The sequence below is a fragment of the Camelus bactrianus genome, chromosome 5, assembly GCF_048773025.1.
Source record: "Camelus bactrianus isolate YW-2024 breed Bactrian camel chromosome 5, ASM4877302v1, whole genome shotgun sequence".
Taxonomy (NCBI): Eukaryota; Metazoa; Chordata; class Mammalia; order Artiodactyla; family Camelidae; genus Camelus; species Camelus bactrianus.
Window position 1 is genome coordinate 49615389 of NC_133543.1, and position 21351 is coordinate 49636739.

The 21351-nt window shown below is 37.2% G+C and overlaps 1 protein-coding gene across 6 annotated transcripts in view; it reads left to right on the forward strand.

Annotated features, from left to right (window-relative positions):
• The window catches only part of XIRP2 (xin actin binding repeat containing 2), a 69542-nt gene extending 50768 nt beyond the window's left edge, over positions 1-18774 (forward strand). For 2 of the 6 annotated variants that reach the window (XM_010971411.3, XM_045507608.2), the window contains 3 exons: positions 637-9991; positions 12064-12197; positions 16888-17018. In XM_010971411.3, the coding sequence (XP_010969713.2) occupies positions 637-9991; positions 12064-12158 (9450 nt within the window). In that variant the 3' untranslated portion in view covers positions 12159-12197; positions 16888-17018. Of the gene's footprint in view, positions 1-636; positions 10000-12063; positions 12198-12404; positions 15531-16414; positions 16465-16887 lie in introns of those variants that run through there. The other 4 variants (XR_012507013.1, XM_074363830.1, XM_074363832.1 and 1 more) reach the window with 4 other exon arrangements.
• The last annotated feature ends 2577 nt before the right edge of the window (positions 18775-21351 follow it).

Genomic DNA, 21351 nt, shown 5'->3' on the forward strand with positions numbered 1-21351 from the left:
ACAGAGACATATTAGGTATAAAGCCAGATGTAAATACATAGCATTTTCAAACTGAATGTTGAGGTGGTTTTTCAAACAACAATATATCCTGAACCGGTACTTAACCTGTTCCATAAGAATATTGTTCTATATGAGAAGAGCAGTAAAAAGAATGAAAACTTTTCTCACTAGAGAAAATTAGGAAAGAGAAAAATTATGTATGCACTAAACTTTAATAACTAACATTAGATAAAATAATAAAGCCAATTTTAAAAATGTCATATACTTACTCTGTTCTGTTTAAAATTTCAAAGAAAACTAAACAACCCTCAAAAGTACTTTAAGACTTTTGTTGTTTCCCTCTAGATTACTCTGCATAGCACATTAAGTAAAGGAAGAAAAATAATCAAGATTATGTGTAAATTTTAAAATCCTGAGTCATTGATGTATAGGGAATCTAACTCTAAAAGTGCAACTGGATTATAGGAAAGATAGTGACAAACACTGAATATTGCTTCTAAGTAGGTCTCTAAATGGAGCATATCACCTGTGGTTCCCAATGGAGATGTCCCAGCAGGTGGGCAGGTGAAGGGCCATGCCTAGGAAGGCTCCGCCACTAACTCAACTTTATAAGATTCGATTTTCTCTCCCTTAAAGATTGGAAGTGAATATGAAGAGACTTTAAAGCCATCATCAGTTGTGGGTACCTCTTCCACTTCTTATACTTCACACAGCCAGAGGAAGGAAACATCAGCCACGAGATACAGTGACCACAGTTCCACTTCCTCAGCTCTGATACAAGTTAATGCTGCTCCTTTGGGAAGGACAGAAGAATTTCCTCCTCCCCCACCCAACATACTTCAAGCTCCACTAGATGTGACAGCATTTTCCCAGTCCCCTGAACTCCCCAGCCCTCCTAGAATACCACCAGTCCCCAAAGAATTATATTCCAAGCAAAGAAATTTGTATGAATTAAACCGTTTATATAAACACATCCATCCAGAGTTAAGAAAAAACTTAGAAAAAGATTATATCAGTGAGGTTTCTGAGATCGTCTCTAGTCAAGTGAACCCAGGGAGCTCAGTTTCAGCAGATGTGCAGCAAGCCCGGTATGTTTTTGAACATACGAATGACGCTTCTCAAAAAGGTCTGAACTCAGAAAGAGAACATTTGGAGTGGGATGAAATTCTGAAGGGAGAGGTGCAGTCCATGAGATGGATCTTTGAGAATCAGCCATTAGATTCCATCAATAATGGCTCTCCAGATGAAGATAGCATCTCCAAGGGCATTGCTGATCAAGAAATCATTGCTGGTGGTGATGTGAAATATACCACATGGATGTTTGAAACCCAACCCATAGATACACTGGGGGATCATTCTTCTGGCACTGAAGGAAATGCAGAGAAAATTCCTGAGCTAGCCAGAGGAGATGTCCGCACAGCCCGCTGGATGTTTGAAACAAAGCCATTAGACTCACTGAATAAAATGCATCAAAGTCAAGAAGAATCAACAGTAACTGCCATAAAGGACATAACTGGGGGGGATGTCAAGACTGTGAGATACATGTTTGAAACTCAACATCTGGATCAACTTGGACAGCTTCACTCAGTAGATGAGGTGCACCTGCTGCAGCTCAGATCTGAGCTCAAAGAAATTAAGGGAAATGTTAAGAGAAGCATAAAATGTTTTGAAACTCAACCATTGTACGTTATCAGAGATGGTTTAGGTCAAATGCTAGAAATTAAAACTGTTCACAGAGAAGATGTTGAAAAGGGAGATGTGAGAACAGCACGTTGGATGTTTGAAACACAGCCCTTGGACACAATTAACAAGGAGATCACAGAAATTAAAGTTGTCCGAGGAATATCCATGGAAGAAAATGTCAAAGGCGGAGTGAGTAGGGCAAAGTGGTTATTTGAAACTCAACCTTTGGAGAAAATCAATGAAGAGTCAGAAGTCACCATTGAAAAGGAAACAATCATAGGTACAGATGTCTCTAGAAAGTGTTGGATGTTTGAAACACAGCCATTAGACATTCTAAAAGAAGTTCCTGCTGCAGACCCTCTAAGATCTGAAGAGATAATAGGGGGTGATGTACAAACTATGAAGCATGTCTTTGAAACCCTTCCAATAGAGGCTTTAAAAGATAGCCCAGATGTAGGAAAACTTCAAAAAATTACTGCTTCTGAAGAAGAAAAGGGGGATGTTAGACACCAAAAGTGGATTTTCGAAACCCAACCTCTGGAAGAGATTAGAGAAGATAAGAAAGAGTATATACGAACAGTGAAACTTGAAGAAGTGGACAGAGGAGATGTAAGGAATTACACTCATATCTTTGAATCTAACAATTTAATTACATTTGATGCATCACACAAAATAGAAGTGGAAGGGGTCACAAGGGGCGCTGTTGAGTTAAATAAATCCCTCTTTGAAACAACACCACTATATGCCATTCAAGATCCCCTTGGAAAATACCATCAAGTAAAGACAGTCCAGCAAGAAGAAATCCTGAGAGGGGATGTAAGAAGCTGTCGGTGGCTTTTTGAAACTAGGCCCATTGACCAGTTTGATGAAAGCATTCATAAGTTTCAGATAATCAGAGGAATATCTGCTCAAGAAATACAGACTGGAAATGTGAAATCTGCTAAATGGCTGTTTGAAACCCAACCTCTTGATTCAATTAAATATTTTAGCAACCTGGAAGACATAGAAAGTAAAACTGAACAAGGTACAGATATTGTCAAAGGGGATGTCAAAACCTGTAGATGGCTTTTTGAAACCCAGCCAATGGAGTCTCTGTATGAAAAAGTTTCATTAATGACCGGCAGTGAAGAAATTCAAAAGGGAGACGTCAAAGCCTGTACTTGGCTCTTTGAAACTCAGCCACTTGATGCCATAAGAGATGGCTCTGAAACAACAGTCAAGCTGCAAACTGTAAAACGAGAGGAAATCCATGGTGGGGATGTTCGAACAGCATGTTTTCTTTTTGAGACAGAAAATTTGGACAGCATACAGGGAGAAGAAGGAAAGGAAATCAAGGCCGTAGAAATGGGCATCCAAGCTGGGGATGTCTCTGGCATGCGGCATAAATTTGAAAATCAGTCCTTAGATTCTATTAGTTCCAGTTCAGAGGAAGTTTTGAAAAAGATCAAAACCCTAAAGGCTGAAGATATTCAGAAAGGCAATGTTTTAAATTGTAGGTGGCTTTTTGAAAATCAACCCATTGATATGATAAAAGAAAGCCAAGACAGTGAATTAGTTAAGACAGTGACAGATATACAAGGTGGAGATGTAAGAAAGGGGTGCTTTATTTTTGAGACTTTTTCTTTAGATGAGATTAAAGAGGAATCTGACTTTATCAGCACCAAGAAAACAATTACTGACGAAGTAATAAAGGGTGATGTAAAAAGCTACAGAATGCTCTTTGAAACCCAGCCACTCTATGCAATTCAAGATCGAGAAGGGTTTTATCATGAAGTGACAACAGTTAAAAAGGAAGAAGTAATTCACGGAGATGTACGAGGGACAAGGTGGCTTTTTGAAACAAAACCATTAGACTCAATTAATGAATCGGAGACTGTGTATGTTATTAAATCTGTCACACAAGAAGCCATTCAGAAGGGAGATGTTAGTTCTGTCAGATACAGATTTGAAACCCAGCCACTGGATCAGATTTCAAAAGAACCACATGATATTGTGCCCACTGTAGACTACATTCAAGGTGGGGATGTAAAGACAAGTAAAAAATTCTTTGAGTCTGAAAATTTGGATAAGAATACTTATGTAAGAACTGTGAGTGTCAATGAAATACAAAAGGGCAATGTTAAAACATCTACTTGGCTATTTGAGACTCATACTCTAGATGAGCTGAGAGGAGACAGGTCAGAATATGAAAATATCAAAACAGTCACCCAGGAAGAGATGCAGAAAGGGGACGTTAAGCAGGCAGTATGGCTTTTTGAAAATCAAACTTTGGATTCTATTAACGAAGCAGACGAAAGCATCACAAAAATCACCAAGGAAGAAATCCCTCCTTCTGATGTCAAGACAACAACATGGCTCTTTGAAACTACACCCCTTCATAAATTTACTGAAAACAGGGTAGAAAAGGTGGAAATTATTGGCAAGAGCATTAAAGAAACCTTAGAAGAACTCTACTCTCAAAAAGTTATTGAGGCTCCTGGAATCATTATTGAAGCTGATGAAGTTGGAGATGTTCGGATGGCAAAATACAAGCTAATGAATCAAGCATCTCCTGAGATACAGAAAGAAGAGATTATCAGGGTTGATCTCAGAAATATAATGGTGAACCTACTTTCCAAAAAAGACTGTACAAAAAGAGAGATTTTGGTTAGTGAAGAAGAGAAGGGAAATGTTAATTTGACCAAAACTCAATTATTAAACAGATCAACAGAATTTCATGCTGAAAAAGAAGAGATAGTGAGTGGTGATGTACAACAAGCAATAAAAAACTTGTTCTCTGAGCAAAACTCTGTAAAGAAAGGCATTTTAATTCAGGAAGATGAAAGGGGAGATATTAACATGACTATCTATTGTCTTCTCCATGAAAATACTAGTGACACAATTGAGCGTGAAGAAGTAATAGGGGGCGATGTAAAACGTACCATTCATAATTTGCTGTCTTCCATATCAAACAATAAAATAACTGAAAGGGCTAAAATTGATGCCTCTGAGAGGGGAAATGTTCAGTTTTTCACAACATGCATAGAAACTGGAGCTTTGGATTATCTCAAACAACTCCAGACAGGGTCAAATGAAACACTGACAGCTATGAAACAAGAAAAGGAGGAAGAAATAATTGGTGGTGATGTAGAAGGCACCAAATTGTTATTAAAGAAAAGACGATCTCAAGTTGAACGTACTGTTAGTGAAACTGACATCATCCCAGGAGATGTGCACAATACAGTTAAGGTTTTTATGACGGCACCCCAGAGTACATCTTGCATGATACCCAAAGAAGAAATTATAAGAGGTGATTTGAAGTCAACCCTAAATTCCCTCAGCCAGGCCGTAAGTCAGAAAACAGTGGCTAAAACGGAAGAAATTTTAAAAGGTGACATGCTGGCCACACTCAAGTCACTTAAAGAATCAAGCCAAAAATGGAAAGAATCTAAACAGCCTGATGCCATCCCTGGGGATATTGAGAAAGCTATTGAATGCCTTGAAAAGACAGCAAACACAAGGACGGAAATCCTGAAAAAGGAGCTTATCCTAGATGACCTTGAAGCATCATTAAGGAGTCTGAAAGAAGCACAAAGAGCTTTCAAAGAGGTAGATAAAAAAAGTATAATCAAAGAAGATGTGAAGTCTGTGATGGGAGGATCTGAAAAAGAGGAGAAAACAGAGATTCATCAGGTAGCTGTCGAGAGGGACAAAAAAAGTGTTCTTCAGCCAAGACCAGGACCATTTGAGCCAGCGACCAGGTGGCAAGGGGGAACAGACATTCTCAATCAAACTGCAGGCAAATCGTGTCATGGGAATTTCACAGAAGAAAGAACTGAGGTTAATCTTTCAAAAGCCCCCAAAGGCACTGTAAAGATTGTCGCAGATCGTGAACAAAACAATAATGCTGTTGAGAAAAACCTTAGAAGGCTATCTAATTCACCCCACAAAGCTATTAAAAATGTATTGGAATCAGGAGACAGAATGGGTATCTGGACTGATAACACAACAGAGCAACATCTTAGGGATGAACATGTGAGCAGACAACTGGCTTCAACAATGTCAGTTAGGGAAAATTCCAAAACCAAGGAATCAGAGGCAGTGAGAGAACAAAAGAAGGATGCTGTCTTTAACTCTTTTCAATCTATTGAGAAAACAACTGGAAAGCAACAGACTCAAACTTGCGACCTAAGGAATGACCACAAGAAGATTGAGGCTTTCCCTGTCAAGAGTCCTAAAAATACCAACATCACTAACATACCAACAGATTCACAAAGCTCTAAGCCCAGTTTAACCCAGGGTCCAGTCAACAAGATGACTGGAAAAGCATATGATGTTTCAGGGGACTTTAAGAAACAGACTTTGTTAAAGCAAGAAACGCAATGTTCTAATAAAGATATAAAGAAAAAGAACATGAACCCTCAGCCAGTGCAGCAGACTTTGCCTGTGAATCAAGATATGTCAAATGTAACAGAAGTGAAAGTCTCCCAAAAAAGCCACAATAAATTTAAGGCAACTGACAAAAAGCAGACTGATATTCATCTGAGGAGCCAGGACTTTCTAATGAAGACAAATACTTCCACAGATTTAAAAATGGCAATGGAAATGTCCTTTAATCCAATGAACTTTAACCCTGAAAATAATGCTAAAGAAAGTGAGTTCCCTCTTCCACCTCCATCTCCACCACCTCCTCCACCATCCAATGCATCGTCAGAAATTGAATTTCCTCTTCCTCCTCCACCTCCTTTGATGATGTTGCCCGAACAAAATGCATTTCCTCCCTCACTGTCCACAGAGAAGATAAAGGCTGAATTTGAAAATTTTCCATGCCTCCCTCTTCCTCCACCACCAGAAGATGAGAAATCTGAAAGAGAATGTCTATCCATGTTTCCACCACCCCCTCCTCCTCTAACTCCATCTCTAAAGCCAGCACATCTCCTTTCCTCCTCTGTTCAAGAAAAGCACAGTGGAGCATTCATACAACATTCCCAAGAAGAAGCCTCAAGCTCTCAAGCTAAAATCATAACAGGAAAATCAAGAGGACGTTTGCCACCTCCCACACTCCCCAAACCCAAATTTTCCAAGCAGATAGATAATAAAAAGAATCACAGTTCCTCAAAAGAAGAATTGGAAAGTTCCCTGCCAGATTTGGAATATAAAATTACTCCCTCAAAGGATCAGAAAAGAGTAATAATGGCAACTAGCAGTGAACACATAGAGACAAAGCAGAACACATCGAGAAAAAGTCTTGATAAAGGAAAACAATTATCTATGGACTCTACAAGGTCACTGTCCCAGATGGCTCCAGAAATTTCACTGCCTAAGGCAAAACTGGTAGCGCCTCTCGTCAAGTCTCATTCATTTCCAGCAGATGTGGGACAGCAAAGTCCAAAACCTTACATGAGAAAATTTAAGACGCCTTTAATGATTGCTGAAGAAAAATACAGACAACAAAGAGAACAGCTTGAAAAACAGAAACAGGAGAGTTCTTGCTACAACATAGTCAAAACAGAAAGCCAAAATAAAAAAGTATCAGAGTTTGGAAAGGAAGTCCTGTTACAAAAAACAAAGGAAGAGGGTGCCCTACATGGAATGGATTCACAGGTCACTGTAGCCCAAACCAACCTGGTATCTCAAAGTCTTTCTCAAGTACCAGGAGTGTGTGCTGATAACCAGCTTTCCACATCAGCAGTGACAGTCACAGCCAAGAGGCTCCAACATGTTCCAGCAGCCTCAGAGGACAAAGATAGCATGAAAAAGGAAGTTTTACAGAGCACAAGGGACATGATCCAGTCTAAATCAGCTTGTGAAACAAAACAGAGTCACCAAGAATGTAGTACACAGCAAACACAGCAGAAGAAGTATCTGGAACAATTGCACCTGCCCCAAAGCAAACCAGTTTCCCCAACTTTCAAAGTTAAAACCATCACACTTCCAACACTAGATCATAAGTTAAATGAAACAAACCACAGCTATGCAAGCCATAAAAAGCAATCTGAAGCTGATGTTCAAACCACTACCAAACAACAGTACCAGGAAACTGAGAAAACTGAAGCAAGCACTGAATACAGCCATAAACAATCTGTGACTGAAAAGTATCACCAGTTACCTAAGAAAGAGAAAAGAGTAACAATAAAATTGCCTATGGAATCCACAGGGGAAAGCCATGAAAGTAAGCTCAATATAGTTCAAGAGAAGAAAAGAGAATTTAGAGAATCTGAGAGTGAGAAACTTTCAGGAAGTGAGGAAACAATTCAAGGACCACCAATGACCAGTCCAAAGAGAGAGAGACTAACAGTTGAAACAAAACAAGAACATTTGAATAAATCAGCCCAGAAGATAGTCGAACAAAAGGTTACTGGTACACACCTTGATTCACAGACTCAGAATTTTCAGCAAACACAAATAGGGACTTCTGAAAGTCAATTTGAACGTAAAAAATTGCCCCAGTCATATAATAATCTGCAGGAAGAAAAATGTCTTGGCGTCAAGGGCATACAGCAGAAACAAGTCTTTTCTAGTACTAAAGATTCAAAGCAAGAGATTACACAGAACAAATCTTCAGTTTCCTCTGTGAAAGAATCCCAGCAGGATGATGGAAAATGTGCTGTAAATATATTGGAATTCTTGAGAAAACGTGAAGAACTACAACAGATTTTGTCTAGGGTAAAACAGTTTGAAGCGGATCCAGACAAAAATGGCCTTAAAACATTTCAGATGCTGTTAAATGTTAGTCCAGCATGGCTATTAAGTGAGGAAAAAAGAGAATATGGAGTTCGCATTGCTATGGAGAATAACGTAGAAAAAATCAAAGAAGAAATAACACACATTAAAAGTCAGGCAGAGGATATGCTTGTGTCCTGTGAAAATGTAATTCAAACAGCCATGATATCCTCCAAAGCAGGAAAGCAGAGAAATAAAGCTACTAGTCTTAATGAAACAGTATCCAAAGTGTCTGATGCTAATGTCAACTATAATAAAAACACTGAGCAAAAAGAAAGCACAATTGTAGAAAAAACAGAGCATCACCAAGTAGCAACTCATCAGGAAGAAACTGCTCATCATCATGTGAAAACCCATCAGCAAATTAAACTAGATGATACCAAGGTTTCTCTTGCCTCGTTAAAAACACGCCCACCATCACCGACTTTCATAACAATCGAGTCTACCGCCCGGCGAACAGAAACCTCTACTAAGGGTGAGCTTTCTCAGTCCCCTAAAAAGGACAGCTTTGCTGAGCCGTCACCAAGGCCTGTGCCACAGCCACCTAGAATTCACGGAGCAAATGCCTCCCCGTCTCCACCCCGGAGTGGCTCTGAGCAACTTGTCAAACTCAAAGACACCACTGCAAAGTTATCCAGAGGGACCGTCCCATGTTCGTCAGTAACCCCGGTCCCCATAGTAGAGAAGAGGTCTGAGATCATCACATCTCCTGCCACACTTCGCCGTCAAATTAAGATAGAGGCTCGAGGTAGGGATTCTCCACCTACAATCACAATACCTATAAGTGTCAATCATGTTGATAGTGGTTCCTTCAGAGACTCAATGGAAGCTCAAGAGGAAGTTAGGAAAGTAGAGAAAAGGGCGACTTACGTTCACAAAGACGGAGTAAATTCCACTAAGGGCTTAGTGCCAGATACCGAGAGTTTTGATGCAGTTGAAATCATCCGCAAAGTCGATGGACCCCGCCTGTCAGAGCACGCGCAGAGATACGAAGCCGCCAACCGGACTGTTCAGATGGCTGAGAATTTCATGAATGACCATGAAAATGAAATAAACAAATGGTTCAGGGGATTTGAGGAGGGTCCAGTTTTTGAAGCAAAGTCAAATAGAAGAGTTTATGCAAATGGAGAGGCAAACCATAATATAAAACAAGAAAGTCACTCATTTTGTAAGGAGGAATTTGGATTAACGTCTTTAGAAAATAGTAGCTTTACGAGCTTTTCTCGCAACCATCCAAGAGAGCTGCAAGAAACGATTCCTGTGAAGCATCCCAGCAGCTCTGAAACAAGGTCTCTAGGTGAACATTTCTCAGGTGTGGATGCATTCGAGAGTCAAGTTGTTGGGTCGAAGATGACAGTCTCTTCGTCACACAGCTCAGAAGCTGGAAGGTCTGGCTTTGACTTCAAGCATGCCCCACCAACCTATGAGGATGTCATCGCTGGCCATATTTTAGATGTTTCTGACTCACCTAAAGAACTCAGGAGGAATTTTCAAGAGACATGGCAGGAGAGTGAGAGAGTTTTTAAAAACCTGGGATATGCAGCCTCAGATGCTTTGGCAACTGAGATGAAAACCACCTTCCAAGAGGAAGCTGCATTTATACACGGTAAATGAGCTTGCCAAATGTGAAGTAACATTAACCCATTTAAAGGCACGTGTTCCATTACTAAGACCACTTGCAGTTGAAAGAGTACATGGAAAGAAATAAACAGCGTAACCTAAAACTAACAGCTTTCCCTGCTTGTTGATATCCTTTCTTTTACAATGCTTGCTTTTATTACGTTCTCTTTACAAAAACATTCAATATGATTCACCCACACTGTGTGAGAATAACAAATACTACTCTATCGATTACTGAGACCTGTATTTGTCAAAGTATATGAGGCTTTGGATAAAGCAGCAGGTATAATAATAATTGTTATTATGATATTATTAATTATTATATGTAACACTATACTTATTAGTAATTGTATGCTATTTGCACATTATGAATATTTCTTATTTAAAGTATTTTATCTACATGTTTAAGACAATATTAGATAATATCCCTTGATCTACTATTGACATATTTTTAACTGCCGGACTTAAATGGTGTTTGCATTTGAATTCAGTACAGCCTGGTAATAATCCAAGAAACAATTTACAGTCTTCACATGTACTTTAAGGATTTTTATTGATTGGAATCTCTCACAAAAGTGTAGGTATGGAATTAGACCTTTTCTATATTAATTATTGTTACTGAGTTGGATGGAATTAGCTTTCTCTAATGTCCCTCATTTTTTTCCCTGTAAGTGATTTTTTTTTTACCTTTTCAAAACCCCAAATGATAGCTCAATTGGCCTTATTCACAGATGAACATGGACAATACACTTGAAAATGTGACTGTATTTGGAAAGAGGGATATTTAAAACATATGAACTTAGTACATATTTCTTAAAATCCAGAGAGCAGCTCATTTCTTTGTATTTTTCTACTTTTTATAATTGATGAGGCTTCACAATAAAAAATTAACATAATTAGGGTAGTGCATTCTTTTAGACAGACTGAAAGAAATAGCAAGCTTAAAAATTAAAACTGCTGAAAAAAATAATTATGCCTCTATCATATTTGCAACATATGTGTCTAGTTTATCAGGTTAATATGATTTCTTAATGTACTTGCTTCTTACATAATTAAGCAAAGCTGTCTAATTAATTTCAAAAGCTCAGTTTCTGTTAAGATAACTAAAAATGTAAAAAACACAAGGAAACTTGTATTAAATATAGAAATGTGTCTCCCAGATTTCTCAGTAGCCCAAATTGAGCATGAAAGCATTAACATGTATGTATTTATTTGTATAAAGAACATTAAGCCTGTATGCTTTTGTATATAACTACTATGAAAGCTTAGTTATTCTCACAGGGTCATTGTTAGGATCAAAACAATGCTACAGTGAAAGTTCCAGGCCGGGTTTGAACTACTACGCGAACACTGGTTAGTGGCATTCCCAGCAGCAAGTGACTGTAGGTAGAGCAAGGGAAGAGTAGGAAGGTTCTGAGAGACTGATGTAAGAATCTCCAAAGCCTTAAAATCTAAAGCTGTTTAGATTGGGGACAAATGGCCTTGAACGTTTCAATGTATTTAGGAGTCTCATTGTCTTAAAGTTGAGAATTGGTGTCATAGAGTCGACACTAAGTCATCAAGAAAATATTTAAACAAATATAATATCATCTGAAAAAGATATGTACATATTTTAGAAAAATCTCTCCAGAATGCTTTCAAAACAAAAACTTTAGATCAAGTTAGGTGTAAACCTTCACGTATATGGAAAGTTCAGTTATATAGAATGATACATGCTCTCAGGGCTCCTCACGGCTGAGTTTCCTGTATATTCTTTTTAATGTAGTAAGATTCATGAACACATCATGTATGTCTAATAATAAATAATAAAAGTCAACTTTCACAATGTAGAAATAGTAGAGACACCAGAGTAAGGTTGATGGTAGCAGAGCCTCAAACCTTGATGTTAGGATGCCCTGCATTCAGAGGAGCAGCATTCAGAACATTAGTCTTAGAGCTTTCTACTTAACTGCATGGCCAGGTAACATGCTGTTGTCGTTTGTTTTGTTATCCTTTGTTTTGTAAAACAATGTGACTGAAGACAGAATTGCATGAGCTTTTATAAATTTTTAATTTTAGAAGCTGCAACTCCAAGACAAAGAGACATGTATACTTTGTCAAAAGACCGTTTATCCAATGGAGTGCCTAGTAGCAGACAAGCAGAGTTTTCATAAGTCCTGCTTCCGATGCCACCACTGCAACAGTAAGCTGAGGTAAAATGTTTTTGTGTTCTGGGGCACAAAGATTCACAGAGCCTACAGAGTACTTATAACATTGCATGTCTCAAAAAATGGCATTCTCCAGCTCTTGCTGCCATCAGTTAAGGCAACAGCAAGAGGGGATGAGGTCATGTTCTGTTCTGTGTTGCTCAGGAGGGCTGTGACCATTTTCCTTTTGATATTTTGCTTTCTTAAATCCAGAAGGATCCCTTTGTCCAAACATGGAGACCACATAAATAAGAAAAATCAAGAGTTCTTCTCACCACCATCACCACAACCACCAACCTGCCCCAATGCCATGCTTCGTAATGTGGGGAGGATCATCTTTCTGAAATGCAAATCTGAGCTCACTACCCTGTTTAAAACATATAATGGCTTCCTTGATCCAAAACATTTGCATCTATTTTTCTTTGTTTTTGTTTGTTTGTTTGTTTTTACTTTCTTTTGAGGGGAGGGGAGGTAATTCGGTTTATTTGTTTATTTTTTAATGTTGATACTGGGATTGAACCCAAGGACCTTGTGCATGCTAAGTACATACTCTACCACTGAGCTATACCCTCCCCCCCAAAAAATTAGCATCTTCATATGACTTAAAAGGAAGTTCTGTCCCTTCTCTTCTCCTAACACCCCTTCCACCCTTGCACATTATTTTTCATGAAGACAATTTCTTTCAGTTCCTCAGAATCATTACTTTTCTATGTCACATCTGGCTGGCCCAAAATATTATTGCTGCTCCTTGGATTTTTCCCTTGCCTCTCCCTCAGCTCTCAGTCCTGCTAATATCCACTCATTCTTCTGAGGAGACCTGCTTTAACCTCCATATATGGATCACAGCATCCTGTGTGCTTTCCTCATTCATAACACATCTAAAGTAATTATCGCTGGCTGTAGGAAATGTGTTAATGTTTGTCTTGCGAACACCAAGTAAAGGCTGATGTATAATAAGGACTCAAAAATCTGTATTTCATGACTGACATTTTAAAAAATCACTGTAGAAAACCCCACAAATACAGAAAGCCAAGCAAAGCAAATGTGTGGCTCAATAAATTGTTATACAGTGAACACTTTGTAACTACTATCAAGGTCAAGAAATACAACATTGCTAGCCATTCCAGAAACTCCTTCTTTGCTCGGCCCTACCCAAACACAACCCGTCTCTTCCCTGTGAGTAAATAGTATCCTTTGTAATAATTGCTCCCTTGCATTTTTATAGTTTCATTTATCCAAATGTGCTTTCTTAAATACTGTACTTTAGTTTTGTTCTTTAAAAAAAAAAACTTTGATGTATCTTTTAAGTCTTTTTAATCTATAGGCTTTCTATCTATTCCTTTCATTCTTTACAGTTTATTTTTTGAAGGACTCAGGATATTGAACTGTAGAGTTTCCCACAGTCTGGAATTGCAGATCAGGTGCTCCTTTACCCTCTGTATTTTTGCCAAAGTGTCAGCTTAATCTACATTCTAGTTTAAACTAAGATTTGATTCCTTTTGCAAGAACATAGGGAGGGTTGATAAGAATATACTAAGCACGTTATGTCTGCTCTTCTCTTGTTTTATGATCATAGATATTGAAGCTTAATATGTATATCCATTAAATTGAGGTTTGCAAAATGTTGATATTCTTTAGTTCATTATTTCTTTTTCATTATTAGTTAGAGTATTTTTACAGGAGATGCTTCCCCTCATCTACTATTGGTTACACAGTAGTACAATTGGTAGAGGAAAGGAAGAATAATACGTTATTCTTTCCCTTTATTTACCAGTTTTGTCAATGTATCAATTATTTATTTAACAATTTAATGTAATGATTTTTTATTGCCTAGAGGTTACCACTTTTAAAATATTTAAATTCGTTATAAACTCATAGATTTACACATTTGATTGTCTTTAATCAGATGCAATTATCATCATTACAGAAACTCAAATTATTCTATCCCTGGCCAGCAGAAGCCACTTCAGGTTGTCTCCTGAGTCTTTTTGGCAAGGCCTTAGTAATCTTGGATAGCTTCTTCATTATCTGATAGGACTAGATATTCCATGCTCATCTTGGACATTTACTGGCCCAGATCTGGAATCAGTCATTTCTCTAAGCCTTAGTTTTCTTTAGTGAGAAATGACATTTCAAGACTACAATCTTGATGCTCTTACTACTGGGTTGGTCACTGTTTCTAAGCTTTTTTTAGTATTAAGAACTTGTAAATGTTTACATATAAAGACAAAATGTATCATGAATTCACAATGATGTTTCCAAATTGAATTCAAAATTGCATTGCTTTTGCCTAGTTTCTTCTCTATTACATCCATATCTCCTTTCTCCCACTTCAGGATTTCTGGTTTTCAAGGACAAAGGAAATTTTAAAAATTTAGAATATCCCATATTCATTTGGACAACGGTTTTGAAATGATAAAACTATTGCCACTGCTAATTTGATTATTAAAGTATTAAAAATTGCATTTGCTCCCCTGATCACCGACACCTCATTTGTAAAAACGGTTGTACTTTGTCTTCTGTCATATTACGTAGCCATTGCATGCCATATTATCACCTCTTTGCCTTCATTTCATCTTAGTTTATAGGTAATTATTTAATGTTTACCATCAATCTTTATGTTGATGTTTCTATGGTAATTCTGGTTGTTCAAGCTTATTTTCAAGTAGATTTCTCAGAAAGCTCATGGAAACTATATTCCTAGAGTCCTTTCATGCTAATAACAATTTGTGATCTTTACAATGGAAGATCGATCTTGCTGAAAGTAAAATCCTTGGCTTACATTTTCTTTCATTGAGTATCTTAAATCCATTATTTCGTTTTCTTCTGGTATGAAGTGTCTGAAATGTCTGATAATCTAATTTTCTTTCCCTTGCATCATACACTTTTTTTTTCCTTTTTAGATACACAAAGATTTTTTTTCTTTTTATTAAAAGTCTAGTAATCTTATTAGACTGCTCCTTGGTGTTGGTCATTCTGGATCAATAGTGTCAGTTTTCCACTGTGTTCTTTCAATATGTAATTTCATACTTTTTTATGTCAGAAAACTTTCCTTAAATTACATCTTTTTTAGTAGTTAATTTGTTTCATTACTTCATTTCTTCTTTGGGAACTCTTATTATCTCTCAAATCCTTATCTCTTTTACCATTTATGATTATACATTTTCATCTTTTTATTTTCCTATTTCTCTTAAGATTCTTTCTGTTAATTTGCTATTGTATTTCTTTTAGTTTAGTTTTTATTGCTTACATGTCTGCATTTTTCCTTTTATTTTTTTCCTGCTATCTGACACTTTGTTTATTACTTTTCCTAATTAAAATTCATGCTGTTGTTTCAGGTCTTTTATCATTTTCTTAAGGTCTTTTAGCTCATTTTGAAATAGTAGGTTAAAATTTTGATATTTTGAAAACATGTTTTTCTAACATGTTTTCATTGTCTCCAGTGATGTTATAATGCTCCTTACCCTTATTCTTCTAATAACTTTGCATGATATCTGGCTTTCATACTTTTCTGTTACTCACTTGTATATAGAATTAGTTTTCCCAAATCTTAGAAAGAAGCAAAATTCAAGATAGTTTTCCCAACTTCACAGAACTACCTCTTCTAGTTTTCGTATACTGTTCCAAAAGCTATGATGTCTTGATTTGGGGGATTTCCTGCCTTGGTTCCTCTTCCTCGTGTTGACTGGGGCCTTCTTTTCCATTTCTGTCATCACTACCCAACTGAATTCTGATTCTACTCCCATATTTGTTTTTCTCAGTGTGGAGGTCTTTTTCTAAGAGGGGAATCTCAGTGGGTCAGTTTTGAGTTTGACTTCTCTAGCCTCTTCAGTCTTTCCTACCACAGGACCTTTGCACTCACTGGTTGTTGGAAAGGGCAAAACCTCTCCCAATTTCAGCTGCTGTTCTCTGGTTAGCATGTGACATTTTCCAGGAAGTGTTGGTTGGCTATTTTGTGGTCTCATATTTTCAGGTCCATCAGACACCTTCCTTGCTCCCTCTGCTCTCACCCATATAGATGCAACTATCATGCTAGTCTTGTGGCTGTTGCTGGTTTGTCCTTACCTCCTTATATTTTGAGGTTGATGGGGATACCTTGTCACTTAGTTTTGTTGTAATTTTATCCATGGGTTTTAAGTTTTGATCTGCTTTTAGGTGGAGATTCAGAGATATTTAAAAATGCTGCTGCTGCCTTTGACTAAATTTGATTTTAATTTTAACAGGCACCCTATTTGTTGATCTCTCCAATGAGACCAGATAAAAAATTGCATAGGCAAGCTTTCCAATTCATTCAAAATTCAGTTAACACAGAAGTTCAAATAGGTGATTTTTGCATGTATGCTAATCAGGATTTATTGAAAACTGCAACCCCTCACATAAATCACTGAGTTAGCACAGATTTAGCCCTATCATTTTACACCATCTATAACTACATATGCATTACACTCTAATACCTATTAAACCAATACCTGATGTACAGCATGAAATTCTAAATACTGCAAGACAAGTATCATGTAGGGTATTAGTGGTAACTATTATCTAACAGAAACGTTCAATTAATAAGCACATTCCTATTGCCAGTAAGTTAATCGTACTGAATCTCTGACTCATTCTTGAAATAATTAATTCTCTAATTCCCTATGAATTTGCAGTGTATATATAGAATGTTAAAAGAATTTTTTTTTGTTTTTGGCAGTTTGGGAAATTATGCATCACTTCATGGACAAATATATTGTAAACCTCACTTTAAACAACTTTTCAAATCTAAAGGAAATTATGATGAGGGTTTTGGACACAAACAGCATAAAGATAGATGGAATTGCAAAACTCAAAGCAGCTCAGTTGACTTTACTCCTAATGAAGAACCAAATATGTGTAAAAACAGTGCGGAAAACACCCCCATGCTTGGAGAGCTTAATAAGCATTTAGATGCTGATAACAGTGAAGGGCAAAGGGATGATTTGAGAAAATGTGGTGAGAGGGGAAAATTAAAAATCATTTGGCCCCCTTCCAGGGAGATGCCTAAGAAAACACTCCCCCTTGAGGGAGAGCTCAAAGTGAGTAAACCTAAATGGCCGCCAGAAATGACAACCCCTACATCTGCTGCATTTAAAAGTGACTCGTTGATAGAACACATGAAAACTCTGGAAAATAAACTACAAGAACAGAATAACATGTCTTTCCTGCAGCCATACCTGCAGTCCATCCATATGTCTCAGAAAGAGGATGTTACAGGAATCAAAGTAATGGAAATGCACGAAGCAAAAAGAGATGAGAAGAAGGAAGGAAATAAGAATGTGCAAGATAAGCTGAATGAGGCTGAAGATACAAAGAGGAAAAGTGAAATGGATCTTAATGACAACATTAATGTGGTTGTGCAGAGTGCTGAGAAGAAGAAAAATGAAAAAACTAATGAACCTGATGGTGCAGAAGTTTTACAGGTTGCTAACGCTGATGATGAGGCAGTGCCGGAAAATCATAAAGAGAATTTGAATAAGAATAATAATAACAATTATGTAGCAGTCTCATACCTGAGTAATTGCAGGCAGAAGACATCTATTTTAGAATTCCCTAATCTATTGCCACTGTCAAGTGAAGCACACTACCCTGCAAATGAGTATCAAGTTGAAAAGTTAGAAAATGCTTCTAGAATCTCAGAGTTACTTGGTATATTTGAATCTGAAAAGACTTACTCAAGGAATGTACTAGCTATGGCTCTGGATAAACAGACTGACAGAGCTACTGCTGGCAGTCCTGTGCAGTCTGTCCCCAAGGCGGGCCTGAATGGTGGGATCATAGTAAAGGGGGAAAGTTCAACGCCCTCTTCTGACCCAAGTATCTTAAACATCAAAAGATATCATTCGAATAACAAAAATCTACACTTCTTCTTTTCTAACACTGTGAAAATCACTGCTTTTTCCAAGAAGAATGAGAACGTTTTTGAGCGAAACTTAGTAGATTCTGTAGATCAAGTTAACAATATGCCATGTTTGTATTTAAGAGAACTGGGGAAGGACATCAGACATTGGCATGGTGAAACAGTAGGAGCGGCACACATTAACGAAAAAAGTTTTGATGCTCCCAGCAGTGAATTTACAACTAAGCCTTCATTTCCCGGAGCGGAGATTCAGTCTGAACAACTCACTGTGGAAGAGCAAATTAAAAGGAATAGGTGCTACAGTGACACTGAGTAAAACATCTCTGGCCACCTGTAGTCCTCACTCAGGCACTGAGAAATACCAATGTCCTGAAATAGGACTTCGGGGATTTTGATAACCTTTTGTTGAACATGTAAACGTAATGATCAGAAATCTCGTGTCTGTCATAATGGCATATTCCTTGTATTGCACTATGATGATTTTCATAATTGGTTTGAATCTACTTTTATTCTGACTGGAATGAAGAGATGAAAAATATGACTATGTTTTCCTGTCAAGTGGCACTTAAGTATATTGCTCTGTTTTTCAACATGCCGAATAACAACATCGGTGACATTCTATATTGCTGATATTTATCACAATTCTTACATTTTCTCTAAAATTTATGCTGAAATAAAATTAAACCACCTGGGGTGCAAACTAAAGCACTTGTGTTACTTTTTTCCATATATATTGTTATTCTAAGTATATGTGTTTTCCATGATTTAGGAAGTATCTGTCTTGGGGCAAGTATTTAATACACACACACATACTCTCTCTCTCTCTCCTGGAAAAATTCAATATGAAGCCAAAGCCACAGTATTCTTAGAAAATATAAAATATTCTTTCTCTTTTATGTTCTCTTTTTTAAAGATGTGAGGATTATTTTGGCTCTTCAATAAACTACCAATAAAATGGCATGGAACATGTCTATAAACATTTAATTAAAAATATCAATTTTCTTCCAAAACAATGTGGAGTCCATACTCAGATATCAACTGAACCAGAAATGTTTTAGAAGTTACTTAAATAAATTATGCAAACTGAATTTTTAATTGCTTGCTGTATGCAATTTATAGGCATACAAACTATATCACTATATTTTGTTTGTCAAGTTTTTCTTATATATTTAATGGATATTAATTTTTTCTGTTAGGAAAACATTGTCTTTGGAAAATTTGTCTTCCAGATTTCCTGCGAATTTGCCTTTCCTCAAGTACATTTGATGATTGTGAGGAAAAAAATAACATGAATATAAATGAGCTGCTTTGCATTGATTTAAAGTGTACATATATGAAACAGGCCTTATCCCATATTTTCTTCCATAAGCACAAACCCGTTGCCTTTCTGTCAAGTTTGAAACCGAAATGCAATGTTGAAAACGAGTTCTTTTTAGAAAGTTTATACAATTCTCTCTTGTTAGTACATTCTCAACAGATATCTAAGACCTGCATTATCAGTTTGCCAACATGGCCGTACAGGGTCCCACAGACTGAGTGGGTTAAACAATAGAAATCGACTTTCTCACACTTCTGGAGTCTTGGTTTCCACGATCTAGATGCCAGCAGGGGTGATTTCTCTTGAGGCCTCGCTCCTTGCCCAGCAGACAGCTGTCCTCTCACTGGGTCCTCACATGCCCTCTCCCCTGTGCGGCACATGCCTGATGTCTCTTCCTCTTCCTCTGCAGACACTAGTCCTCCTGGATCAGGGCCCCACCTGATGACCTCATGTAACCTCAATTACATCTCTAAAGGTCCTGTCCCCAAAAACAGTCACACCGGGGGATAGAGCTTCAACATACACATTTGTGGGGGCATTTTTACCCAACTTAATTGAACACTGAAAGTCTGCCAAGAAAATAGCAAGCTGTGGGGCTACAATAGCAAAATTTTTGTTCAAACTGAATTGTTGCACTTTCTACACTACTCTTCGTATATTCTCAATGACACAGCGTCATTTCTACAATCCCTTATGCTAAGATTACACAAAAGTTCCCATAGAGAAAAAAATAACTTATGAATGGTTAGGACATAATGTCTTAATGTATAGTTTTTAATGTCAGTTGTGCTTTTACTAAAGTGCCTTGCTTTACAAAAATTCTCCCTTGGGATTCTGCCTGCTTAATCTTGGTAGCCCAGCCCACTGTTCAATTATGTTAAAATTTGGGATTGGAGTAAGTTATTATACACATAAGGGAAAACAATAGAAAAATAAGAATTATTCTTCTGTTTACCGATCATTCAATCAATAAAGTATTGTTTTAAAATCTTCTTAATCAGAAATAGTGTATTTCAAAATTGTTGACAACATCACCTTCTTTGGATGGCATGTAGGAGTTTTAAAAAATTCGGATATGCTTAAGAAACCCAAATGTTGTTTAATTTAGTAATGAGTCCACTATATATACATATATATATATATATAAGTTCACAATAATGAGTTTAACTATGACAAAATCTTTCAGCTAAATAAATAGCAAGCTTTAAGAACTTAAGTGTAGATAAACAAACAATTCCAAAATGCAGTACATTTTCTTATTGTTGCACGCAGGCTATTAGCTTTCTAGGACTATCATAACAAAGTACCACAGACTGAATGGCTTAAACAACAGAAATTTATTTTCTCACAATTCTGGAGGCTGGAGTCCAAGATCAAGTTGGCAAGTTGGTTTCTTCTAAGGCTTCTCTAATTGGCTTATAGACGGTCATCCTCTCTCTGTACGTGGTCTTTCTTTTATATGGGTCTGTGTCCAGATTTCTCCCTCTTACAATGACACCAGTCCTATTGGATTAGGGCTCACCTTAGTGCCTCATTGTACAGTAATAACCACTTTTAAAGACCCTACCCCAAAATATACTCACATTCTGAGATACCAGGGGTTAGGACTTCAATGTATTAATTTTTAAAGGGGACACAATTCAGTCCATAACAATAGTAATCACATATCACCTTCAGGTTTTTTTAGTACATGTACATTAATATTCTGAAACAACTTTCCAATCATTTTTTACTTGGGATTTATATTACAGAACTATGTCATATATAGGTTTATGCTATAGAAATCAATATTTCCAGGAACATAATTCTCTTTCAAAGGAATCAGGATGGGCTCATGAGAGACCAAAAGCTTTACCAGAGGAGGCTGAGCTTAGCTTCCAAGAGGTTTTGCCTTATTTTTTCAGGACTGGGCCTTCCAATGAATCTTACAAAAATGTTCTGTTACTCAGAAAATGGTGCTGAAT